The sequence below is a fragment of the Rhamphochromis longiceps genome, linkage group LG16 (assembly GCF_057381845.1).
Source record: "Rhamphochromis longiceps isolate RC_006_pf linkage group LG16, R_longiceps_female_GT1.1, whole genome shotgun sequence".
NCBI lineage: Eukaryota > Metazoa > Chordata > Actinopteri > Cichliformes > Cichlidae > Rhamphochromis > Rhamphochromis longiceps.
This window is the reverse complement of record NC_140572.1, coordinates 7519859-7535003: the sequence shown is the minus strand read 5'-3', so window position 1 is coordinate 7535003 and position 15145 is coordinate 7519859. Positions and strand designations below refer to the sequence as shown.

Sequence of the window (15145 nt, the reverse complement as noted above, 5' to 3'; positions counted from 1 at the left end):
AGAGGTATTTGTTTAATTCATTCCAGTGAATCCCCCCAGAAAACTATAACATCAATAACAAACATAAAGTTATTCATTCGCTGATTAGCAGCCTTTAGCAGTGAATTTTATGGACAACCCTAAGAAAGACGTGGTGCTGCTCCTGGATATCACACGGAAGTAATGCATAAAAAATAATCTGATGTAAAAGGTAAAGTTTAAAAGGAGGTCTCTGATGAGGAAGCGTGCACAGCGCCAGAGCTAGAAGGTGCTGCTCTGCCGAGCCAGAAAGTAATCCCTGTTCTTTTTCCTTCTAGGTTTGAAGAGGACGTAGAGAAACACAGAGACCACTGTGAGGAATGAGATCACAGCCCCTGCAGCCACAACCACCCATGTAAAGGTGGAGTCTGTAGACAGAGAGGCAAAGGTAGATTAGTGTCTTTATATATCAAGGTTTAGTTGTCCTGTCTTTGGTTTGTTGAGGTGATCTCAACAAACTAAGACAAAAAATATAACTTAATACTGTGTGTGTCGTCAATTTTGCGAGAGTTCGCAGCCTAATGTGAAGAACAGCTCACCTTCTAGTCGAAGCTGTGCAACAACTTCTCGTCTTCCTCCTTTGTTCTGAGTGACACATTTTAACTCTGACTTCTCGTCTTCTTCTGTTATTGGTTCGACAATTAGCCTCAACTCAATCTGGCAGCCTTTGGACACCCTGGTAACCCTGGAAACATCGAGACAAGCAGCCGTCTGTTTTTAATGCTGTGAACGAGGCGTGTCTCTAATGATTTCACATAAAGAGTAATCATTAGAGTCAGAGCTGTTAGCAACACCTGGTAGTAGATTATTTCAATACTGGTGGATCAAATATCCATAACAACCTCTCAGAAATGTGTTATTTAACTTGTCTGAGAGGCAAGACACCATCACAGTTTTTTACAGACCAGATCCTGTAGGAGCGCAAAAGGTTATGTTGGAAATAGGCACGATCGCAAAGTGGGTTTGGAAGAGCACGATGACCCGTGTTTCCGGCTACAGGGCTTATCTTTAGCATGCACATACACATGTTTGTCTGCTGGCCTTTCATTTGTATTTTCTTTTGCAATTTTTCTCATAATGGTTCCATCCATTTATTCTCTAACCTGCAGTCAAAATCGAAGAAGCTATTATCATTCCAAAGTAGCATCAGTTGAACTCGTAATAAACTTACATTTAAGTTAGATAAGGTTTACGTGTAATTTTAGAACCAGTGCAGACAAAATCAAAAATTACCTTCTTCCCCCCTGCAGAGCACGCTTGTCAAGGTACGATGACTCCACTGTCTGGCTATTTACCAACCACGTGACCTCAGTAGAATCTGCTGTTTGACATTCGGTGAGCACCTGACAGAACAGTTTCAGTCCTGAACCTAAAGAAAGTCAGAGGCAAATCTAGATGAGACATTCAATATATATTTACAGTCTGTTTGGTTGTATGTTTATTTAAGAATGAGGTTGTATTGTTATTATTTATTTTAGGACTAAAGAGTTTTATCACTCACCATGTGGACTTTCAAAAACGGTTCCATTTAGTGGTGAAACAATCACAGGTGGCTGAACTATTGGAGCTAAAACATAAACAAGGCATTTCTTCATGAACAGTCCCTCTGGGGAATTTGAATTAATCAAATAAAAAAAAATAAAACATCTATCTATCTATTAAAAAACTCACTGTTGACAGTGCTGGTGCTGATTAACCCAAGGTCAGAGGTCACAGAGATGTTAGGCACAGTGGATTTGGTTGTGATCTCAGGATCAGGGCCTGGAAGACACATCCAAACAAACGGCTCCTTAAATAATAACAACAGTGGACTATTTGGCACAGTAATAATCATTAATGTGTTTGATGGAGTTATCTGTGCGGCCCATGCTATTTCCCTAGTGGGCCAGTAGAGGGCAGTGCACCACAACGCTCTAGTTGTAAAGAAGTAAATTGATGATCTTTATGTAAAGTACTTGACCGTTGCACATTGTCATAAAATTAAAGTGATTTGCTTATTTAAGTATTAATTTAATGAATTTTTTTAAAGATTTTTTTTCTCATTTGCTCTGCATGTTTACTTAAAAAGAAGCGTAAGTGTGATCTGTCCTCTAGCCTGACAGTTGTATTATACTTAATAATCTAAAACTATAAATGCAGTAATAGCCATGTAATAGATAAAAACTCTTATTTAACCCACATTTCTCAGCACATGCATGACTTTGCAGATCACAAACCTTGCACATGGAGAAGATAGACTCTGCTGACTTTGTACTGCTGGTTGTTAATGCGCACCCTGAGCTTGCAGGTGTAGATGCCTGCATGGGTTCGCTTCACAGCTGGGATCATCAGTTTGCCTCTGTGCTGTTGGAAGGACCCTGCTCTGCCTGCTGGAGAAGCAGTGGTGTTGGAGTCCTGCAAGAAGGCAGCATGTGGTTAAATGACTCATCACTACCAGCCTTAGCCGATTACCTCAAAAGAGTGTAAAAAAATATCCCTGTCAACCGCATCAGGCAGAAAGTTCCTTGCCAAGCGCCGACAGGTTCGTTCACTCACCTTGTACCACTCTATCATGCTGTCCGTCTTGTTGAAGTTACGCAGAGATGGACACTCTAATGTCAGCGTCTCTCCCACTGCGGCTGTCACTTTATGCGTCAGCTTTTTCATGTCTACTAAAGTGGGCTCGTACACGTGCAGCTTGATACTTCCAGTTACGCAGTAGGTCTCATTTCTGGAAACAAAAGTGTTACAAGTGACCAAGTTTTCTCCAGTTTGAAAGTTTCAATCCGGAGAGGAAAGTATAAAAAGAAACATACTTTCTGCTAGTTTCTGATATGTTGCTTTGTAGCCACCCTGTCTGTAAATTGGAGGGGGGGCGGTTTTCCATCTAATTTCTAACAAAACAGCAAGTAGTTTAAAAAAAAATTGTAAAAATTGAAATGTGAAAAATAATACTTTTATTTTAGGTAATCATTGCATGTTTAAGTGTTGGACATAAAAACTAAACAATGTTGTCATTTGTTCCTATCAGATTACTTATCAGCTTTTGCTAGTTTTACCAGCATCGCCTGTGGAAAGAACGGTCTTGTTACTTGGAGAGATCATTTCTCTTGACTCTGGTTAACTACCTGTATGTGCAGGTGTATTTCCCTGAGTCTGAAGCCACAGCTGGGAGGAGCCACAGCTGGTTATCCTGCTGCTGAACACGTCCCTGATAGTTTGTGCCCTCCATCTCATTGTCCTTGGTGATGGAGTACTCAGCGGTTGGGGGGGCAATGTTGCGTTTTTCAAGAACATGGCTGAATATCGGGAAAGAGAGGATTACTGCTTCACCCTCCACTCTGAATGTCGCCACCTCTGGATCGACCAGGTAGCAGCCATCTGCAAGTACATATTAGGGCCATGTAGTGATTAGAAACGACACGTGCAAAAAAATCTAGCAGTGCAACTCATAAAGTGTGATTCTCACAAGGCAGTCACACTGTCACATGAGCATTAAGTCAGTATTATCAAAAACCTCTTTCAGTCCCTCCAACACACCACCTACAGTGCTCAACATTAGACCTCCACCCGGTGAAAGGTTGATCTTGCTTAACCATTACAGTAACACTTTTGATGTTTCTGCAATGGTTAAGCAACCAGTATGATCAAGCTCTGAGATCCAAATTCTACTTTTTAATGTTAGAAAATAATTATCAGATTTTTTTTTCTTTACACTTTTACGAAAAAGCACATTATAATTTTTTGATGAAGATGCCGTACCTAATAATTTGCCAAATATATAGCTATAATTTTTAGTTTTAAAGAACTTTTTGACAGCCTTCTTTGTGTTTTCTCGTTCTAATAATTTTGGTAACGGCTGTACCTGTAGGGCTTGAAAGATCGCGCCCCAGCATCTACATGTAAACATATGTAGAGTGGGTGATGATCATGGAGTCGGTTGTAATAAGATATCTGTCTAAAAAGCAAGATCACCCCGCTGTAATACTGTAATGATCACAATGCATTCTCTCTGTGATGAATACTACTGCCTCTTACAGTATGCAGTGTGTGTAGTGTAGCTGCTGCAAGCTCACCTTTCGTTGGCAAAGGAGGTAATGGAGGTCCTCCATAAACACAGCTGATGATGACCACAGCACATGTTAAAGGCAAAAAGACCATGATGGCAGTCTGCAGGGAGACAAACGTCTGAAATAAAACATCCACCAGCAAAACTTGTAGTGATGTTTAAACAAGTCGGTTCAGTTGCTTCCAGCTTTCCAGCTTAAATGTTTTTTCCAGTAAAACATTAAAGAAAAGGCTTAAGAGAAAAAATAACCCACAGAGAGGATAAAAAAGGGCATCGAAGGCCAGAAAAATAACAAAGGAAAAACTTCAAATGTTATCCGGACATGAGGCTTTAAACACTGGGCTGCTGAGGTATAAGTGTCCTCGCCTCATAAAGCTTTAACCAAATCGGCTTTTATGCAAACTCTTTTCAGATTGTAGAGGTTGTGACATCAGCACATCGTCATCAAAGATGTCGGCAATCCACTTCATCTCGCCCCCACATCCTAGAGTCAAATTTAGGGAGTTTACCAATGGCACCACATGGGATGACTCATATTAAACCTTTTAAAGTCACTCACATCATAGGTCAGTAAAATGAATAACAATAGTAACTGGACTAAAGATGTAGTATTAAAATATGTTTTTGATGTTCGAATGAACAGAATGGCTTGGTGATAAATTGGGGTTTAGCTACTATTTTTTTATTCCAATACTAAAGACCTAAACTAGTAGTGAGGACAGGTGTAACCTATAGCAATTTTTTATTAAGATCAGGGCAACAATTTGGTAATATATTGCATATTCAGTCAACAATAAATATACATTTAGCAGGGGTGGGGAACTCCAGGCCTCAAGGGCCAGTTGTTGCAGCTTTTAGATCTCACCCTGGGCCAACACACCTGAATCAAAGGATTAGTTCATCACCAGGATTCTGGAGAAGTCATTTAAATCAGCTGTGTTGGATCAAGGATATATCTAAAACCTGCAGGACACCGGCCCTCGAGGCCTGGAGTTCGACACCTGTGATTTAAAGACGCATAAAAGTGCTGCATAATAACATTAGTGTAAAGTCTACTTGTATTTAATTTTTTCTAAATATAGTCCGTTTACTGTATCCTATTTGCACACATATAGTAGTATATAGCATACTTTGAAAGTTTTCCGTATCGTATTTAAATGCATTTTGTTAGGTAAGATTTCCATAGTTTTGTTTCCGTGGAAACAAGTGGATTTTCGCTTCTGTTTTCTCCTCCGATTACAAGGATCAGCTGAGAGAAGTGAACATTTTCTCGCTCACTCTTACACACAGACAGACAGACACGAGTGCCACACACATGCGCGTGTGATAAATCATTTCCACACTGAAATCCTCCATGTGTCATTAAAAGGAAGGCCCATAAAGTGTGGGAGTGCCAGTGTTGTAAATGAATATGCATACACAAGTCACAATGCACTGACACATTTTCCAGGATTAAGAGTTTCGATTAAAGCCGAGAACAATTTTATAACTCATTTATTATGACCGTTTTTTTTACTGCTACTGCCAAACCTTACAATGCTATCTGTAGTTTCCTTCAGTTTAAGTATAATATTATAAATACTGCATGTGCTCTTATGATAAGCTCAATATTTCATAATTAAATGAACCTTTTGTATTCACACAGTCTACGACGAAACTAGAGAATTTGACCTCCACTTCAAAAATATATCTCAAATTATTAACGCAATGATGGCGACTTAATTCGACATTAAGTTGCGGATGCCTTTGCATTTATCGTGAAAATCACTTATTTAAGAAAAAAAAGTATACACATCCTCGTTTGATTCAGTAGAACTGTCGGTCTGAGAAACATTTACATTTTCTTCCTACAGTGCACCCATACAAATATTTTATTATAGTAGTTTTGGATAAACTCTAAAGTCTCGATCTGTTGCAAACTAAGTAGATTTAAACATTTGTGCAGCAAATGAAATATTTAAAGTAAACATGCTGTGACAGTAAAACCCTGCAATGTAAATGGTTGCAAATATGACAAAACAGAATAAAATATGGAATTTTCAGTACTTATTAGTACATAACAAGCGCATTATTGTTAAAAAGTTATATATTATAGTTAGGCAGTTTTGTTATATAAGCAACCATATGTGTGTACATATAAATACGGCACACGCGTGTACCTAACCTTACTTTCCTATGATTACATACACAGCAATGCAGTATACTCACGGTGTAAAGGTGAGCGTGGCGGTGGTCCTGGCAGTGTGACACTGGTGACAGGTAGATGTGGTGACAGCGTGGACTGAAGCAGCAAATGATCAGTTTCCTATTAGCTCAGGGGAAACCTGCAGTCTCTTTTCAATGTTCCCACCCCTCTGAGGTGGAAATTTCTCAGGTTTCCCAATGTAATGCATTGTGATGTACAGCTCACCACTCAAGTCTGGTGACTCCAAACACACAGTATATACACAAACCCACTCAGATGCACTGTGGGAAAAGACCTATAATGATTTCCAAACAGTTTCCCGAGTCTAAAGGCAGCATTCTTGTCTTACATCTGTTTACAGCTGTCGCTCACTGGAATGAGCTGCTGCTTGTGTCTGCATGGACATCTCTGTTTGTTTTAACACATGAACACACATCATCACGAGCGTCACAATGTACTCACAGCCAGCAATGCTGTGTGGAGCCATGCAGGCAGTTCCCCCTGTTGAGATATTGAGCTGCCTTTAGCCACCCCGTCATAAAGGGGTTTGTACTTTCACTGTGGTTCTGAAATTACTTTTTAAAAACTGTGTTCATTGAAAAGCTGTCATTTAAAAGACCCTCAAAACCTTTCTGCTTTCTTACCACTCTTTCTCACAAGGTCTAAGCAATTTGGACACAATAAGGCAATTTGTTTATTCACAGTTGTGATTAAACTGGTGGAGTAGGACAGCTCACCAGCTGTGGCGACACCTTCTACAGTATGTGAGCATGCACACCTTCACATAAGCAGGGAGCGTTTGACATTTCACTAAGCAGAAACAAGAAAAGCAGCAGTTTTGCTGATGTCGACATGATAAACGATTTAATGTTAGCGTAGCTGAAACTGTTACTCATTTGGGATCTAAACCTTTAGTCATAAAATTACTGGAATTCTGGATTTCAATGTTCTTATTATAAGAAATGTAAACTTTTCTTCGAGGGATCCAAAGACATTTCCAACTACTTTATTCATCATTTATATATCATTACTCCTCCTCAGTATGCCATTTATAAATACAGATATTATTATGATTATGATTATTACTAGCAGTGATGGTGTAGCACTCATGGCTGTACAAAGTGTAACAGTAACAGATGGATGAATATATCTGTACTTATAAATGGCATACTGAGGAGGTGTAATGATATATAAATGCTGAATGAAGTACTTGCTAATACATTATTAAAGTATTACCTTTTGTTTATATTATGTATTTTGAGAGAATAATCTAGCTCAGAGGTGGATGCCTCAGACAATCAGCCTGGCAGTGTTATTGGATTTAGCACTGAAATAGTTTTAAAGGCTTTTTCTAATAACTGATTTGCAATTTAACACAATAAGCTTACATTAGGTCACACTATATACTACTGAAAAACAGAAACCTACTTAGATTTCTGTATTAAAAATTATACATTTATTTTACATTTAAAAAGTGTAATTTGTTTAAGAAAAAAGAAAAGAAAGGATCCAAACTCGTCCATTTTGAGGTTTTTTTGTTTCCCTCGGCCAAATTTGTTTACTCAAACATTTAGAAAATGATATGCATAAGTTCTGCACATGTCCACAAAGCTTGCCCTCCGTATAACTAGAACAAAAGACAATTGCAGTATAGTTTTATTTTATTTCATCCAGTCTTATAAGCAGAAATATCATTGCAGTCGATTTTCCAAAATCCACAAATATAAACTGTGTTCGTTAGAAGAGAAAATTGGCATCCAGCTTTGCAGTTATTAATCAAACACAGGTCCGTAGTATTGCAGTGACTCATTGCTCTGACATCTCCTTGCGTAGCAAATACAGCGTCCATCTCTTGCCCATTATTCCTGCATTGCTCACTTTGATCCTGACTGGACATTTTCCAGTGTAGAAGTATGCGTATGTGTGACATGAAAACACTGAAGTGATGGAAGTGATGGGAAATAATCCCATATCAGGCTAGTGTTCACAACACAGGAAAAGGTTCCTGTTTAGATTCAGTGTATTTGATTACAAGTGAGACCAGCACATGTAAATAACAGTACTTGACTACATTCTAGAAAATGGCAACTTTGTGTCACAGTCCTTTTGAACTTTAGCCCAGTGTATCCATATAATGTGTAATCCTGTAATCCTCCACCTGCAAACTCATGAGTCCCATTATCCTCCACCATCTCCTTTATCAAAACCTGCTTTAGCAGCTGTGTCACGTGTGACATTTTGTGTAAAACTACGATAGTTTCCCATTAAGGTAATATTTATGCATTCAGGAAATGGAATGAATAAACATGCAAACGTATGAGCGTTGACATGTAGGCCAGAGATACACATTTTTTTGGTTGCTGTAGCCTTTTCCAAATAGTTTATCCAACAAAAATAACAGTAAATATTACACACTTGGTATCAGAAGACAGGAACAGGGCGGATAATGCACAGCTATGCACAGGCCTTTATCACACACACAGACACTCACACACAAACGCATATATCCAAATTAGCCAGTATCTTTAACCCTTGGAGGTACCTTAAAAAGACATCCACCTTTGTGCCTAAGGACAATAAATGTCCTTAAGATCCTCCAAGGGTTTAACGCATGCAGGTTAAAAGGAGACCAAGACAGAACATGCCGTTCCTTTGATGACCGGACTTTGAGGAAGCAGAAGATGTTGCGTGTTTTGGGAATTTTCGAGTTCGCCTCAGCATCTGTAGATAGCAGTACTGGATAGATGACTAAACAGTTTGACACGTTGGCTTTCCTGTCCGGTGCTAAGAAATCCACCTTTTAGGGAGTCGACATCCAGCAACAGGCCAATTTCTGTTTAAGAACCTGTTGAGCAGCTGAATATTAATTGACAATGTCGTGCTTAACTGAAAAGAGCACTTCCTTATGGGGGCACAGAACAAATGCAGAACCAAGAAGTGAGCTTAAAAACACGTTTAATTGTTTTCATATTTTTTCACCTTTATTTATTTACAGGGCTACCATCTGTGAACCAAGTATGTAAACTGACATTTGTACATTAAAAAAACATCTAAGAAGGTGAGATTCGACTCCCCGTGTGCTGTAAAATCTGCTGCTCACAGGAAACGACACACACAATAAATGCCATTGTTTCATTACCCAGTGTGACAAACTAGACAAACTACAGGTTGTATGGAGTTGGCCAGAGCAGTTAAACTAAATTAAAGCTGACCCCAAACCCGGAGTAGTGTGAAGTTGAGAAGATTTGAGCTTTGTGCTGAAAGCAGCCATCAGACAAGGAGTACACTGTGCTCATGAGCTAAGTCAGGGGTGTAGAACTCCAAGCCTCGAGGGCCAGTGTCCTGCAGGTTTTAGATGTGTCCTTGATCCAACACAACTGATTCAAATGGCTAAATTACCACCTCAGCAAGTCTTGAAGTTCTCCAGAGGCCTGGTGATGAACTAATCATTTGATTCAGATGTGCTGACCCAGGGTGAGATCTAAAACCTGCAGGACACCAGCCCTCGAGGCCTGGAGTTCGACACCCCTGGGCTAAGTGTTGCAGGAAAATATCACCCACACCAATGCACCTACCATCCAGCAGACTCAGCCGACCAGCATTCTTCCAATTTTCAACTTTTAGTGAACCTGTGAGAAATGAAGTCTTAGTTTCCAGTTCTTAGATGAGTGCATTATTATTATTGCCTTCCTATCGGCTCAAAACAGTCTGGCCATTCACTTTTGACTTTTAGCATCATTGCGGTGACTGGGTATGGGAGTTCAACACTGCATTATCAGAGTGTGAATGTGTCTTACTGTGATGCAGAAAGCACTCGGACACAAAAACAAGTATATGGGTGAATGTTGTATACGTGGGAAAGCCTCTGAGATCTTCCTTATTGAACTTGCGCATAAGCTTCATTAATAACATTGCCATTCAAATGTTCAGCTTCAGCAGGAAGTCATGATATGTAATACATCTTGATATATGCCTAAATGCACTGAGTGGTGCACGTGATTGCACAGAAAACAACACTTTCACACAGCCCCAATCGGCCCCTACCTGAGTCTGGTTCTGCAGGAGGTTCCTTCCTTCCTATTGTCGCCAAGTGCTTGCTTGTAGGGGGTTGTCTGATTGTTGTGTTTTCTCTGTATTACTGTAGTTCCTTTACCTTACAATATAAAGCACCTTGATAGGACTGTCATAACTTGGCGCTATATAAATAAAATTGAATTGAATATAAATAATTAAAAAAGCTGTTATCTTTCAGAGAGTAAGCTGTTCGTGTGAATGAATATCCTCTTGCACAAGATATTCTGAGAAAATTACCTTTTCTTATTACTTCCCTTTTTAGCTGAGCTCAACAAGAATTCAGAATTTACAACATGCCAGTAAGATAACTGGACTTTACCGTGTCGTGAATAAAGGAACAATCAATATAATCCAAGCTTTTTTTAGTGCATTGCATCGTGTAGCTGAGCGGAAATGGTAATTTTGTCTGAAAACAATATGCACAATTTCCACAAACAAAGCATTTGTCGAAATCGCCCCATACATGCAACTGATGTGTTCCATTTTGGTCTGTTGGCCAACACCTGTTACAACATGTCTGTTTTCAATGTGCGTGCGTGTACTTGGGGAGCAAACATCACCATCAAGAGAGGCCAAAGAAGGAAGGGCACAACATTGTTGTTTTAAAATTACTTTTAAAGTTTATTCAAAGAAAACAAAACAAAAAACTCTCAGGAAAATACATGACTTCCTGTCATACACAGAGAGGACATAAGTTAGAGTAGCACGGCAGAAACAGCAGAGGAAAAAACACGTTGCCTCACGTCCAAGCCTGCAAGGAACGTTACTGTAATGTTTCCATGTTGAAGCAGCGTTGTGTGAATACCTGAAATGAACAACACGTGTGTTCTTTGTTGTGGAAAAAGTTAGCAGGGGTGGGAGAAATGACAAAGAAAAATAAATAAAAACTAACGAAAGATTTAAAATATCCAATAAAAAGTGGGCTCAAAAAGCAGAAAGTATGAGTTAAAGAACTAAGATGCATTATGCTCTCAAACATAAATACCATGATGCACATTAGTGTAACAAAACATTGCCTCTGTAAACAGTTTCTCCACCTAAGGTGAGTGTAATAATATTAAACCACCGCAGTCGCATAGTTACGTTTACATAGACTTACAGAAACAACAGAAACTATTGTTAAGCTTCTCAACTAGCTCTAAAACTTAAGAATACACAATGCTTCGAGTGATTTTTTAAGTTTTTTTGTTGTTTTTATTTTTTGAAAGAAAGGATTTCCAAGTAGTGGTTCTTATAACAACAGGTTTACACGTTTTAAATGCTGCCCTCTTGGCACTTTTTCCAACACAAGCCTGCAAACGACTGATTCGTCTCAATCGGCCGAAGAGCGCGTTTCTTTCTTTAGATCAATAAGAATATTGATAATAGCCACAAATTATTTTCATGAATTCAATACAGCCACTCATCAAGGCCTTGATGCAAGAAGAGACACACACCGAGCACTACTGCACACGCAGACCTCACTGGGGCCCGAACGGCTTCTCCATACAGAGACATAAACTAAGTGACCAACAGTAACCTTATCGTCAAGGAGGGAAAACACCCAAGATAAGCTTGTTTGTGTCCTGACAAAAGGTGTGTTTGGATATGACGTCATAGATCGGACTCTCCCCTTGCTCTTCCTGTGAGCAAATGATGAGAAACATTGCAAAAAAGAAAGGAAAAAATCCAGCTGGGCAAAGATCGTCCATGCCGAAGGTTGTTGCTCAGTCTTTCGCATACAGGGAACTTCAATAACAGCTGGAGTGGGACATGAGGGGGTTAGGGAGGGGCACAAAATAGACAAACTATTCCTTCCTATAAAAAAAAAAAGAAAAATGGGGATTCTCTCGTCAGTTCCTTCACAAACAGCCGAGTGAGGGAAAAATCTCTGCTCAGTGTTGCCTGTTTGGAGACACTTCATCACAGTAACAGAGTGCTGAATCAATAAAGGCGCGCGTGTTCTCGTTTGAACGGGAAAGCCGCGAGAAACGCTCCTCGGCTCTGACACACAGATTGCCGAAGGCTGCGAAACAAATACGGAATCGAAAAATGTACATCTGACGCAGAGGCTCTGCTGCCGCCGCCGCAGCTTCGACTCCAAAACCGAACACCTAGGATTGATCACTCGTGACAAGATACAAAGCAAAAACGTCATCTCATGCCTTGGACCACCACACAGTAATAAGTCTTTCTACATTCTTGACACTTAGTGCATTGAATACATACAAATGTTCTAAATGAAGCATGAAATGAGTCGAAATCATGAAATGGAAGATGGAACTCCGCCTCCTGTGCCAAAACAAACCCGCCGACCACGTGTTTACCTCTCTGCCACTTAAACCCAAAGCGATGCCGAACTGTTGACGGCACACGCGCACACATACACGTACTAAACTTTCTCATCTACATTATCTCTCGATTGTTTCCCCTCTCTCCACGTTATATCTGTTTATTCACAGCAGTTCAAGTTTCTCGAGTTAAGATCAGGTCGTCATGCTTCCCCGCCGCCGGTCCGACACGACAAAAGTTCCCAAAGCTTTATTTGTACATAGACACTTTATTTAATATTTTGGATCACACCCGCATTGCATTCTTTTCATACGGACACACCTTACACTTCTGTGGTTTTAGAGCAAGCAAGTTGTGTAGGTGGATGTGTGTGAATGATTAAAAAAACAAGGTAAAAGACATGTTTAACTCCACATAGTTACACTTATCTTCAAGGAATAATAATGATTCAAAAAATACTATTCTGAAATCCATCACCTACACCAACTCTCTCCGGCCTCCCCTTCTTTTTAAAGCGCCTGTCCGATACAACACTATACTTAAACCACACACACGCACGCACACACCCTCATGTTTGAGTCCTGTCAACCTGACCTTTGTGGTAAAAACCTTCAATATTAGGTCCCTTTCTCATGCTTGTCACTGAGCCTCCAGCTCATTGGACAAACCAGCATGTTAGCAGTAGGTGGACCAAACAGAAGTACACACACACACACACACACACACACACACACACACACACACACACACACACACTACTGTAGCATTAATACAACACACTCTAGAGCCCCACCAGCCCCACGCTCACAAGAAGGGGCGGATGGTGGGAACATGGGGCAAAGGGGGGGACTCCCTTACAAGAGGCAGACCTGCAGAAGGTAGTAGCAGTGGTAGTAAGAACAATAGCGGTAGCAATAGTAGTAGAAGACCTCAAGCTTACTAACCAACCCGGGAAAGGATGCAGAGGTACAAAAATCTATCCCATCGCAATGCATCCGATGAGCACCAAGAAAACTGAGAGGGAAACAAAACGTTGCTTGCCCCTCCCTTTTCTTGAATTCACATTTACAGTATTACTACTTCCTTTCATTTATTAACCTTTGATTTCATTATATAAGCCGTCGCTTCGGATTTTACGGAAGGGACCGACGACTTGACCGTCTGTCTCTGCGTCGCAGGCAGACCCAGCAAGGCTGCAGCTACAGGGCGTTGCTGTCGACTGCTCCAGACGGCTGGTAGGTTGCTGTGTTTGTTCTCGTTTGGTTGTCCGAGGGCTGACAAGACATCAATGGTGGTTTTCTGAGATCCAGTGTTAGAGAGAGGGGGAGGACAATGAGGAAGATGAGGAGAAGGAGGAGAAAGAGGGCAGGCCGTGGACCTCTACCAGCTCAGCAGGTTGCTTCGGCCCAGAGTCATGAAGTACACCTGGCTGGAGCCTCCAGAACGTACAGAGGCGAAAAACACCTGAGGAGACAAAGTGAGATTTTACTGCTCAGCACAATCTGAGCACAAATGTTGTAACTGAAAGTGCCGGTGATTAAATACAGTGTTAAAAACCCCTAACCTTTAAATATATATATATATGTATACACTTGTATATATGAATATTCAAATAAAATTATCTGGGGAGGTCTTAAATGATTTCACAAGTCACTAACACTCAGAAACAAAACTCGGGTGGTTAAAAGTTTCTTCATTCATTTGTCATATGTTACCGTACTCTAAAAGTTCCCATTATTTACCGCACATGCTGTCAAAAATACAGACCCACAAAAAGAGAAAAACAGTCCAAAAAAAGAGAGAAGAGAAACTAGAGCGGCCTTAAGTTACTTCCACAGCTGAGTCAACAGAAATTGTGCAAACAAATTTGATGCCAGGATTTAGCTTCACAGCTAACCTGGCACATCTGATGTAGGTAGTCACTGTGTGTTTGCATGTAACTGAAGACATAAGGGGAGCCTTTTTCATGTTTCATCACTTAAAATCTGTAAACAAAATCAGTTTGATTTTAAAAGATGCTTCTCAGATGGCCTGCAGTCAAGTTGGAGGAGCTGGTCTTATTTGCTTGGAGGAGGGTTTTCTTGTGTTTTATTTTTATCGAGCAAACACAAAGTTGACTAATCCCAAAGATGTGCACGAGTCGGTTAGGTCACTGGCAGCGGTGCTGACATGCCAATCTCACCTTGTCATTTCTTTCACAGAGGAACTTGAGTCGCTGAGCTCTCTTGTGCATGAAGACGCCGTCCAGGTGACCGGTCTCCACAGAGCGGATCTCGATGGCCTTCTCGCCCCAACCCATGATTTGGTTAGACCGAATGTAGGCTGTGAAGAGATGTTTTAGTTAGTCTACGGATATCTAACTCTATTTAAAAACAAGACGAAGAAAATGTTAAATCCCTAGACCAGAGGTGTCAAACATAAATGTGCTAAAACAATCGACTTGTTGATGATTTTTAATCATTAAAAGAAAAAAAGCACCACTTTAAAAAAAAAAAAATCAGGTGTAAAGGTGTAGGTGCAGGGACACTTTAGCTCTTGGACGGTTGTGA

General features: G+C 40.2%; 2 protein-coding genes across 3 annotated transcripts in view; both read right to left on the bottom strand.

The window, feature by feature from the left end:
* Positions 1-103: 103 nt before the first annotated feature.
* On the bottom strand, positions 104-6412 carry LOC146650516 (interleukin-1 receptor type 2-like). Its single transcript, XM_085384742.1, has 10 exons — positions 6275-6412; positions 4074-4167; positions 3126-3378; positions 2554-2728; positions 2235-2412; positions 1690-1779; positions 1520-1585; positions 1252-1387; positions 558-703; positions 104-386 (listed from the first exon to the last, which is right to left on the bottom strand). The coding sequence occupies exons 2-10, from the start codon at positions 4156-4158 to the stop codon at positions 241-243; spliced, it is 1275 nt and encodes a 424-aa protein (XP_085240868.1). The 5' UTR covers positions 4159-4167; positions 6275-6412; the 3' UTR covers positions 104-240.
* Positions 6413-11086: 4674 nt separating this feature from the next.
* Positions 11087-15145, bottom strand: part of LOC146650514 (mitogen-activated protein kinase kinase kinase kinase 4-like) — a 104440-nt gene continuing 100381 nt past the window's right edge. For both annotated transcript variants that reach the window (XM_085384919.1, XM_085384917.1), the window contains 2 exons: positions 14779-14918; positions 11087-14060 (listed from right to left, as the gene is read on the bottom strand). In XM_085384919.1, coding sequence (XP_085241045.1) covers positions 13977-14060; positions 14779-14918 — 224 coding nt within the window. In that variant the 3' untranslated portion in view covers positions 11087-13976. The remainder of the gene's footprint in view (positions 14061-14778; positions 14919-15145) is intronic.